At 39.7% G+C, this 12,211-nt stretch overlaps 1 protein-coding gene across 10 annotated transcripts in view; it reads left to right on the top strand.

Moving 5' to 3' along the window:
• Window positions 1-12,211, top strand: part of VPS13B (vacuolar protein sorting 13 homolog B) — an 883,035-nt gene that overhangs the window by 176,882 nt on the left and 693,942 nt on the right. For 8 of the 10 annotated variants that reach the window (XR_014529194.1, XR_014529195.1, XM_083517129.1 and 5 more), the window contains exon 20: window positions 4,897-5,006. The exons of the other annotated variants lie outside the window; for them this stretch is intronic. Coding sequence is in view for 6 of the 8 variants with exons in the window: in XM_083517129.1 (XP_083373255.1) it covers window positions 4,897-5,006 (110 nt within the window). In the remaining 2 variants the exon portion in view is untranslated. The remainder of the gene's footprint in view (window positions 1-4,896; window positions 5,007-12,211) is intronic. 10 annotated transcript variants of the gene reach the window in all.

Raw genomic sequence — 12,211 nt, 5'->3', positions numbered from 1 at the left:
ATTTATTTCAAGTAGTTCATTCACTGAATTCTTTGACTGTCCCAGAGGGCTCAGTGTGGAAAGGATGTTTACAAGTACAAAGTCAGAGTTATACACACTGCCTGCTCAACTCCGGTTTGTTTCATGTGCTGTGGAATTGGCTGTTCTTTTCAACTTCAGAGCTGCATTTTCGAAGACAAAAAGCACAGCTGCATTTCAGAATCGGCAAATAGTTACAAATTCTATATTTTCTCATACTTTTTGCTGTGATCAATACATTTCAGTACAGGAATATGGCATTGACAAATTTAAAGTAGCCTATATGTTCAGTCTTGGCAGAAAAGAGTTTGCTCCATCTCTAGCTGTGTCTATTAATGCACCAGAGCTATAATCTTCTTAAAGCTCACTTGGAAATGATAATGTGTGTGCCACCTTCTACATTGATAATGTTTAATGGCAGTGTAATTCTGTTTGTGCCACTGTTTAGAAATTTGTCCATAATCATCCAGCATAGGAGGTATGCACATTGATAGGTGCATACATGCATCTAGATTAATGTGTATATCATATTGATGTCTCCGTTTGATCATGGCCAGCTTTAGGTCTGGTGCCTAAAGGTGTACAATGAAGATGCTAGTCAAACCTCCCTGGGGAGAGCATTCCACAAACAGGGAGCTACTGAGATCTTGTGAACTGCCCTGAGATCTTTTGATGAATGGCGGTTTATAAATATAACACATAAATAACAAGTAGTAAATAAATACTTGTGTTGCCACCATCCAGACCTACCATGAAGGAGGCACATGAAGAAGGCCCTCAGATTATGAGGGTCCAAGTGTGAGTAGGTTTATATGGAGAGAGGTGGTCCTTAAGGGTATGGTGGCCCTGAGCCATTTAGGGCTTTATAGGTCAAAACCAGCACCTTAAAAGCATGGGAGACAAATAGAACCTTGTGTGGACCCTACAGCATAGCCACCATGGGCCCGCAGAAGTCCCCCAGTGTTACTTTCTAGTAGCGGCTCTGCAACCAAGACTGAAGCCAGGCTGAAACGGGTTTAGATAACCCATTTCATCCAGGAGAATTTCACTGAACTAGCACCACTCTCTAGATCACTTTCATGGATGATACGTCTAAAACCATTTGGACTTGTCAGAAACATTTTGATGTCTGAAGTGAAGCAGCAGACAATGTCCCCTAGCCAGTCAAGGTGCATAGTAACTGGAACATGACATTTTCTGTAAGTTAGAGCAAACATAATCTACATTACGCTGCCTCTTGCTTTTCTTTCCAAAGGACTGAAAGCATGGCTTTACAAAACCTACATATAAAAAAGTTCCACCTATCACTGTGTCTGGCCAGCTTGTGCAAGGCAGCCCATGAGAGAAGGTGGTCATTGGGCTGAAAAGGTTTTAACCAGCCTTGATTTAAAGCATTTATACTCTTGTCTTTTCTTAATAGAGTGCAAGGCAGCTAACAATAATTAAAATAACGGAAAACCAAAAAGCAGGACACTTAACTAAAAAGATAGGAAGTGCAAACAGCCATTCAAAGCAAATTAACCAAACTTGTTACAGTAAGTTAAAAGCAGTTCAGTGAGAAAGCTATTATTGCTCATGGCCCAGAGCCCAAAAAAGAAGATTTCTACAATCCATCCGAAGGACATGAAAGAGGGGACAAGATGAGCGCCTTTGTAGGGCAGTTCCAAAGCCTGAGTACAACCAGTGAAAAGGCCTTATTACTCCAACTTGACATACTGGTTATGCCAGTACAGTGGTACCTCGGGTTACATACGCTTCAGGTTACATACGCTTCAGGTTACAGACTCTGCTAACCTAGAAATCGTGCTTCAGGTTAAGAACTTTGCTTCAGGATGAGAACAGAAATCGTGCTCTGGCTGCATGGCAGCAGCAGGAGGCCCCATTAGCTGAAGTGGTGCTTCAGGTTAAGAACAGTTTCAGGTTAATTACGGACCTCCGGAACGAATTAAGTACTTAACCTGAGGTACCACTGTACATACAGTGCAAGGGCATCCTTGAAAGTAGTCTTTAGAGAACAGCAGGGATATCAGATTTCTTTTTTCACAGAAAACTTTATTATTGCAGAAAATAATTTAGTTTCTTATATTATGCATAGATGCTTAACAGGAAAATTGTTGATTTCTGGGAGTGGGGGTGCGTTTCCTGGTTTCAGAATGAAATGCAGGCACATTCCATTGAAGTCTATGGCAAAACCTCATGGAATTTTGATTCTTACATGATAAACGTGTGTGTGTGTGTGTGTGTGTGTGTGTGTGTGTGTGTGTGTGTTTGAATTTTCATGCTGTATAAGAGACTCTTTAGCCTCTGCTTCAGCTTCAGCTATAACTGAAAATTATCACAGTACTCTGGAGTATCCAATTGGAAAAGTATGCTTGGAATGTCAGTGTTTTGGCAGTATGCAGTAGCATCAAAACACCAAATGTTGTCTGCTATACTAAAATTAGAGACAGTTGGATATTTCCTTTTAGTGATTTATAGATCTGTTATGTACCAGATTGTCTTGTATACAAAATGAAAGTTGTTTGCTCACATTCATATGGGATAAGTTGTGCTATTTATAGGCTCATGTGCATTAAAATCACACTCAAACATGTACCCATCCACACCCCTTCTGCGTTACATAGAGAGCCACTTTAGTTTTTCCACTGGATATTACAGGCATAGGCAAACTCGGCCCTCCAGATGTTTTGGGACTACAACTCCCATCATCCCTATCTAACAGGACCAATGGTCAGGGATGATAGGAGTTGTAGTCCCAAAACATCTGGAGGGCCGAGTTTGCCTATACCAGGGATATTAGAAGCTGAATATGTTTAATTAGCCGTATCAACTTGTGTAATACTAATAGACTATGATTGTTTAGAATGCTTCTTATTAGTTTACTGGAGTCTCTTGCTGCCATTTCCATTACTAAAATATATGCATGCCAGAATCATATTCTTAGCTACAGAAACCTTTCACGTTATTAGAACGGCAAAGTTTGCTATGCTGTGTAGAAGACAAATGCCATGTAGTTTCATACTGAATATTTATACTGAGTATTAGATTATAAAAAATGCATTACTATTTTAGCTTTAAGAAGGTTAAGTGCTTGGGCGTCATTTAAACTCTAATTAGTTTCTCTTAATAGCTGTCTACTTGCAAAGGACAGTGGTATGTTAATTGTTTTATGATGGTTAGTGTTTTATTTAGAAGCCTCCTTCCCTGGATCACGTGAGTATAAAAGAATATTACACTTCATATGAAAAAAACCCAGGACTTCTGTATACATGAAATACATAAACATTTGCAAAATTATTTTCAAGTCTTAATATTTTTTTAAGTAAATGGGTTTTTTATTCACATGTATATTTATATACTGCCTTATTCAACACATTATGGATTTTGTGGTTGCAATAATGTTTCCAATATCTCTTTAATAAAAAATGTGGAAGGTTTCTGAGCTGGCATATGTATGGCTACTTCTATGTTAATATACATTGCACAGAGGCAAGTGGTTTTAGCCCTGTATATTCCATTATTTGCCAGATACAAGAGTGGCCAAAAATCGACAACAAAGGCTGACTTGCTACTTGTTTGGAAACTGCAGTAAATTAAGGGCCATTGCACTCATACTACAATCCTACACTGGTTTTTCGCAAAAAAAATCCTATTGAAATCCATGTAAGATTTATTAATAATTAAATATGCTTAAGACATTTTGGAATGCATTTCAATAAATTTGAGTTACTATAATTATTTCTAAAAAAGAAAAGGCATTTGTCTAACACCTGTCTCTAAAAATCTTCTGCAAATTTATGATGAGACCCTGATACCAGTAGAGCTGATAGAATTTTTTCTTCATCTTTTACTAACTTTTAGGAGAACAAGATCAACTCTTCAGTTTTTGGTATTTTAATTGAATTAGATACTATGTAACCATGACCTAGAAGTCTTTTATGTTTTAATCTTTTGATGTAGTATTCCCATGGCAATATATAAGGGCTCTCGCTAAGTGTTGCTCTCACTAACACACACACACACACACACACACACACATACAGAGAGAGAGAGAGAGAGAGAGAGAGAGAGAAGCCAGTGCTGTTATAAAATAAACTTGCCAGCTCAGTATTATTATAGGAAGTACCATAATTTTCCATGTATAAGATGCCCCCTATTTTTAGGGACTCAAATTTAAGAAAATTGGGGGAGATGGCACAGAGTTGTTGAGCTTGGGGGGGGGCGGATTGCTCACCCGAATGCATCACAAAATCTGCGTCCCATCGCTGGCAGAAGCTACCTATCATCTCATCTACCCAACTGCCAGAACATCAGCCAATCAACACCACCCATTGACGCAGCAACCAATAACACGCACAATAGCTACTGACAGCCGCAGCAGCAACTAATCAAATGTCTACCCTATGCACTACCCATGTATAAGACGACCTCCACTTTTTAGCATGATTTTTAAAGAAAGAAACATAGTCTTATACACGTAAAAATATGGTGACTGGTGTGCATGTAAAACCACCTGATGCTCTAACTTAGTAATTCAGCTTTCAAAGTGTATTCTGCCTGTGGCTACTCAATGGAAAATAATTGCAATTTTTGAAGTCAAAACCATGGAATGGGTCCCTCCAAAACGTACTATGTAATGAGAGAGTACCCTGCATGGCAGCTGCCACTCCCCAACCTTCCTTCTAATGTTGACTTTTATACTGTTTGTTTTGTATTGTAAACTGGCCCAGAGTTATATATGGGGTTCTGTAGAAAATAATGAGTATAGGTGTTTGGGATATTGCTACCCACGGTATGTCCGAGATGAGAGGGATTTCAAAAAAAATAAATCCCCATGTGTGTAATCTGTACATCTTTGTTATTTCTGTTGTTATGTAGGAGCCGTGCTTTTGGCCAGCATGCAGGGATTAACAGTCAATATCGATCCGATTTTATATACTTGGCTCACGTACCAGCCCCAGAAGCGAAGCAGCAGACCGATGCAGCAGGTAAGAAATACTGAAATGCCTTCTCTTTGTGTGTACTTAAGTAGCATGTCTTGTCTGCATTAGTGGGAGAGAAAACGAATGCCATCATCCTGCATCTCTTATAAGTATCTTGCTGTTATTCAATAGTAGAAGCACAGCTGTGCTTATTGTTAAAAATAGGAGTCTTCTGTTTTGTTAGTTGTTGCCTTATTTTATGTTCACTGTATAAGTGTTTGCTTCTGTCTATCTATCTATCTATCTATCTATCTATCTATCTATCTATCATCTATCTATCTATCTATCTATCTATCTATTATCTATCTATTTTAGTTTACCCCCTTTGAGGACAACATCATTGAAAATGTAACTAATAAAATCAACAGATTTTATCCCCTCTAATGTAAAAAATGCATCTTTAAACAGGTAATTTGTGTGAAAACTGACTTCATTTTAATGATTTATGCGCAGATTAAAAGAAAAGGTTACATTATTTTTAGAGCTGTACGTAATAATATACTGTATAGGTAACATACTTTGCAGCAGGAGAGGCTAACCTGTGGCTGTCCATATGTTGTTGAACTTCAATTCCTATCAGCCCTAGAGAGAATGGTCAATAGCCAGGGAAGATGGCTACACTTCAGCTACACTTCAGCAACATCTGAATGATATATTTGCAAATAGGATTAATAAGAGTTTTAAATTGAAATGTTAATATGTTAAGCTGCTTCTTTAACGGCTAGCTAAAAGTTGAACATGGCATTGTATTGTTCATGAACATTCTTCTTTAAACGTAACTTTAGTTAGGAGCCTTATGCTTTCAGAATATAGCAACATATGTCATATTTGTGCTTTTCCCACTGCAAATGAAAACGCAAGCCAAATCGTAGCGGCTGTTACATATTTGAATAAGGATCTATGTAGTTCCTGTTGCAACTATGTGGTTAGTGCTTTAGGGGCAAAAGAGGATGTTTTCCCATATCTGCATTTGGCTTCCGCATGTATCTGAACATTTCTCCCCATTTTGAGTAGTGAACAATGTGGACATTCAGGTTTTAAAAAAAATAATAGTAAAGGTCCATGAAAAAGTTTATGAATGCCTGCATAAATCTGCATAATACCTTCTGACTTTCTTTACTGATCACTAGTAAAATACAGTATTTCTTTCTTTTTTTAAAAGAAACAACAGATAACTTAAGCTCAGCTAAAAGTGTTGATTTATGGAAAACCAAGTTCATAATCATCCAGTATATCATCCAGTTGTGATTATCACGCAGGCTGTCCAGAGTCTAAGCTGTGCTGCTGATGCCACAACACCTCGGGACGCACCCGATCTTTAAACAGGATATGCAATAACAAAGGGGAAGATTCAAGGGGAATATAAAGGTAGTGGGAAAAGTTTGGACGTTGATGTCATTGCACAAACTTAACTGTCACAAAATGTAACAATAATAACTGCTGCCCTAGTGGCTGTGCAGCATCGGTCACAAGCACAAAACACTCGATAGATTCGGCTGTTGCACTGTGCTGAGAGCAATTTTCCCAATAGCGGAATGGTTGTTGTGCTTGCGGGCTGCAAAAACAGGAGATGACCCAGTGTGTAATATGCCTTCAAAGTCTAATATACTTATTTAATGGGGTGGCCAGTGCCCACTAGACTTAGTGGGGCTTCTATGAGGTCATGGACGCATGGGCAGTGAGTGGCCAAGTTGTTCTGGTTCACTACCCAACCCCCTTGCAAATTACTGTGGACACGTCAAGCATTGCAGTTTGACTAAAAGCACCTAACTAAAAGTGTCTTACTTTGATTCAGAAGGGGTCTCTGTTGTCACAATTTTGAGTAATGTACATTACTCAGAAGTAAGCCGCACTGAATTCTATGGGGATTACTTCTTGGTAAGTATGTACAGGATTGCATCCTGAATTGGTTAATCTTAAAGGTACTACACAGGACTGTTAATGGGGCCCCATAATTTTCCGGACCTATGTGAATAGATTATTTCCTTCTCTAGCTCATTCCCTTCTAAATCCCCACCCCATCCCCGAATGCAGGATATGGTGGAAGGATATTTAAGTGGAGTAGGACCTAGGAGACCAAGATTAAAATCAGCTATGAAACTCACCATGTGACTTAGCGCCAGTCACCATCTCTCAGGCTAACCTACCTCACAGGGTTGCTTTGAGGATAGAATGGGGAAAAGAAGACTCATGAATGTCATCTTAAGCTCCCAGGAAGAAAGCTGGGATGGATATAAACGTAATACGGGCACATAAGGAACAAATAAAATAAGGTTCTCTCCAGCTAGCTTGCCCCTGATTTTGAACTGGGGTAGGGGGTCCGGTTCAGAATAAGGAAAAAAGCCTAACCTGAAAATCAAAGAAAAAGTAATCAGGGACACAATCAAGATATTCAGGCCTTGTAGGCCCTCGGCAAATCCAATTTGTCTGCTGGGACAAGTTTGCCTAAGTATGTAAGTCATGATCCCATACGACATATGGGCACTGCAGCCGGAGTTCTCATCTGCACTGTCCTATTTTTTGTAATAGCATTTTAAGTTTGCCAAGGTGTTTTTTTATCCTCACAACAACTCTGTAAAGTAGACTATAGTCCAATTTTAGCAAAACAAAAACTGCATCGCTATCAAGTTTATTTTATTTTATTTTAAAATTATGGTATAAGCTTGGGGAGGGGGCCAAAGTCCACTTTATTGTGTGCAGTAGGCTTGGTAATCATGAAAGTTCATGGAATAAAACATTTTTAAAGTGCTGCTTCACTATTTCATTTCCACTGTAAGTCATGGTTAGTTGGCTGCCCCTTTGACTGAAAGCATACCAGAGTAATGCTCCCAACACTGCAAAATGAGCCAGTGACAGATAGGAACATTAAGTTCAGTCCCCAGATCCTCTGATGTGGCTCTTGGTTAAAGTTATGAGGACAAGGAGGCACTTGCCAATAGGCTTATTGAGAAGGAAAATGTGTAGGCAATATTCCACCCAATCAAAATGCTGTCTAAGTGGTTTAACAATTAGCACCACTCATTCCTCCTCTTCTCACACCACATCTTCCTCTCCCAGAGGAGACAGCATTAGGAAGTATAAGTTCCAAAAATAAATGCCACGAACATGTACAGAATTCACCAGCATCACCAGTGAGGAACCTCTGCTGCTATGTAATAAGATGATTCCACAACAGGTAGCCTTTGCATACATCATATAAGCACCACAGTATAAAATCCTGCAGGCTCAGACAAAAAGCCCCTCTAGTCCAGCATCCTGTTCTTACAGTAGCTAAATAAACAACCCCCATGTAGCATTTTTAAACCTAAAACACAGGAATGCAGAACCTCAGAACTTGTCTCAAACCTAAACACACATGGACAAAACCTGTAGTTCCAATTACCCACAAGTGTTAAAAATTGCAACACACACAGAATCCACCCACCATTTCTTCTCCATATCCTTCCCCCCCCCGTCACAAAATATTTACAAAGTATAAAGTGAAAAGTTGATACTATTGAAAGATATTCACACACCCCACCATTGTTCTCTTCCTAACAAATACTAACGAAAAGCTAGCTGCTCTAAACTAGCAACCACACCGTTCGCCATGCTAGCTAAAACGAATGTGCTTTGAAGTCTGGGCATTGCCCTAGGGCAGCCACGAGCATGCTTGGACTGCCCTTCAAGGTAGCCCTCCTAGGCTAATACTGAGACTGCTAGTTAGCCTCATAACAACAGATAGAATATAGTGTGGCTGCCTTTCAGACCATCCAGTCACATGGTTTCCTATTTAGAGACACAGGGGAGGGACCTGTGCCCTCTCTGTATTTTTACAGAGACCTGATTGGCTAGAGAACTGTAGATTGACAGAAATGCTTGCAGAGCTTCTCCACATCCAAACAGAAGTATAAAATGTGTCTGGGACAGGAAAGAGTGTGTAACGTTGACATTTTGTGGAGGAATATATCTTTTTAATTGCTTGACATTTTCCTTGGGAGGGCTGTACCATAGTGGACCTGCCTCCACTGAATGTTTTTGATATTGCTTTTGTTATATAATTAATAACATCAATTTTTCTAATATACTCCTTTATAAATCCACTTGGTTACTTTTGTACTTTTACATGCTGATTGCAGCGTCTGGGCTTGATGAGGCATGTGGCCCTCACCTGTTCTATACCTCCTCCAGTTGAGGAATCACACACCTCCTCCCACAGCTAGCGAGCCTCACCTGGCCAGCTAGAGAGCTGGGCCATGGGCCTTTGCCTGCCTTAGCCAAATAAAGCACCCCTCCTGCTGTTCCCTATGCCTCAGAGCCTGCCGTGTTCATGGGGACAGGGGCCCCTCTGGTGATGGGTCCTGCTACTCTGGTTTCTGTGAACTGACCCCCATTGCCTCGCCATCCTCCATCACCCTGTGAGTACTTCCTTCCCCATCCCCAGCTTGCTCCGGTATGTCGTAGTCCCGGCTGCACCCCTTGTGGGATACTCTTCCTCCTTCCCATCATCCTGCCAATTCATGACAGATATTGGAGTTGAAAAGAAATAATAATTACTTTAAATGCCGTTGCTGAGGTATAAAGAAGCTTTTTTTTAAAAAATGAAGGAGACCATCAGTAGTATTGCGTTAATTTTATACCATGTGGTGAGCCACGAGGTAGGAAAATACTATTTTTATTCATACCAGCCTTCAAGGAGCTCAGAACGGCAAATTTGTCTTCTATCCAAAGTACCAGCAAGGCCCAGACTTCATTAATTCCCTTTAAACATCCTTAGACTGGTCTCTGATCTGCGTGTGTAATATACAATCTGTATACCAGACACTTAACTAACTAACTAACTAACTAACTAACTAACTAACTAACTAACATATGGCACATGTTTCCTCCAAGGAGCTCAAGGTGGCACATGTTTCTCCTATGCATTCCCCCCCCCTCAAAACAACTGTTTGAGGCAAATAAGGCCAGAGATGGTAGCAGGCCCAAGTTCACCAAATAGCCTTCACAGCTGTGTTGAGATTTGAAATTTGGTCCTCCTAGTCCTGCGGTGACACTCTAGCCACCACACCAGCTCTCTCTCAGCATATGTCTTTTTTAGCATAAATAAGTAGTTTATTGATCTATGGCTGGATACTTTAATTTAGGACTTAAAATAGTCAACATTCATTCAGGGGAAATGTCAAATTGAGTACCCTTGATAAAGCTCACTTTTGAGGGTCAGTCTACTATTTGCTACATTTTAGTTAATGTTTTCCAAAAAACCCCACATGTGGGTTTGGCCACATTAATCCCATTGACTTCAACAAATAGAAAGCCTCTTCCCCAGCTTTGAAAATATACCCCGTAATGCTTGTTCTGTGGCTTTAGATATTTTCCACAGTGATGCATTAAAAGGTTAGGTAAAAGCCATGTAATTATTGTGCATTCTATACAATCTTGCGACTGTTCAAGAGAGGGGGGAAAGCATATGTCCACATGTGTTCTCCTCTAACCATCTGGTCTACATCAAGACAATATCTGCATTAAAAAAACTGTAGTGTTCTATATTTGTCAGCCTTCCTTGAAATACAGTTTTCTAGTGGAGATCAATTTGGACACAAAATTAAGACACGTGTTCATTGTGTGAAGGGGAATTGTGAGTGGAATGAGGCTGCAGGGCTGTGCAGCGTTAGGTGTAGATGTCTGTTAGAGAAAGGCTTTCCTTTGCAAATGTCTGTGCCTGACGCGTTGCTGTCAGAAACAGAGTCAGACACAGCTCATTACCTTGGGGCAGACCAGAGTTCTCCACTCACATCCCTTTGTTTGTGCGATTCCTCTTCATGCAGCATACAGTGTAGTGAAACATCCTGTATATTCTTGCAACTAACATAACACTTTTGTTTGCACAAAGAAATGAGAACAGTGAGAGTTAATAGTTTATAGACCTGGAAGGTTTATTTGTTTGTATGAGGACCAGTTATAAATCATCTCCATACTATTGGTGATTCCGCGGTTCTCAACAACAGATGACTCTTGCTGTTCTTTATTAAGCTTTGTCTTAGGGTCGTCTGGAGAGGAGGAGGAGGCTTCATGTCACAAAAAAGGTCATTCAGGTCCCACTTTTCTGTGTGCGCAATTGGCACACAAACATTCAACCACTCTGTGTGTAGATAATCTGGACAGTAGTGTTGAAGGACTATGGCCCACTTCAGATGTTAGGTACTCCAGTCAACGAACCATGACTAGGTAATAGTGTCAGTCTCTTGTCTGAGAGCCAACAATGGTTACAATGGTTCAGACATATTGTAAACCATACATGTGAGTGAGACCCAGGGTGTGAGCTCTATAGAAGAGGCATCTGTGCCAAAAATGTGTCAGACATTTGCTCTACTTCCCCTTAAGACAATTCCAGTGCTACACACCCGTTCTCCTATTCCTGGGAATTGGTAATAATGGTGGACTTGGTCCCTTGGCTCCAACTTGAGGCACCAAATAAATATGTAAAAATATGCAATTTTGTTCTGAAATAAATGCTAATTCGTGCTCCGGTGGATGTTGTACAAAGGATACGTGCAGAATCAAAACAGAAAATGTGAAAAGCTGTTCTTATAATAAATATGCTATTGAATATTTTGCCGCTTCTTTATTGCTGTTTACTTTGCTATTAATTAGGTGAGTCACCCAATTATATTCTCTTCCTCCCATTTATATTCCATCTTCCTTCTATAGAACTCAGAGTGGTATAAATAGGATTTCTTTTTGGTCTCCCATTCAGGCATTGACCAAACCAGTCCTGCTTAGCATTAACAAAGTTGCTGTATCATGTGTCTTCAGATCATGTCCATTATGGTGGCTGAGTCTAGATTTTTAATGTAAAAAACCCGTAAATTGCCTTTGAAGAAAATGTAGCATCAGTAACTGCAGCTTGATAGTTGGCACGCATCCATTTCTTTGTATACCAGGAAATGGCTGTGACTTTATATTGAAAAGTATAAGGTTTTATTTTTATTGTTGTGTGACTCTCTTTTATTGCCGTCATGTCAGTTCCAAAGTGGTAATGTAATAAAGGTAACAGTGTATTATTCTATGTAAGTAGAACTGTTTTTGAAATGTGGAGCTATTCATTATATTTTGCTCAGTTGTAGTAGCCTCCAGTAGAAAAGTGTTTCCAATAATGATGTTGAATAAGTAAGCTGAAATATCACTTCTTTCATTGCTTTTGTTTTTATTCACTTCATTTTGGATTTCAGAAA

Source organism: Podarcis liolepis, assembly GCF_965112155.1.
Source record: "Podarcis liolepis genome assembly, chromosome: 8".
Lineage (NCBI taxonomy): Eukaryota > Metazoa > Chordata > Lepidosauria > Squamata > Lacertidae > Podarcis > Podarcis liolepis.
Note: the sequence above shows the minus strand (reverse complement) of the source record. Positions and strands in the feature narration are given on the sequence as shown.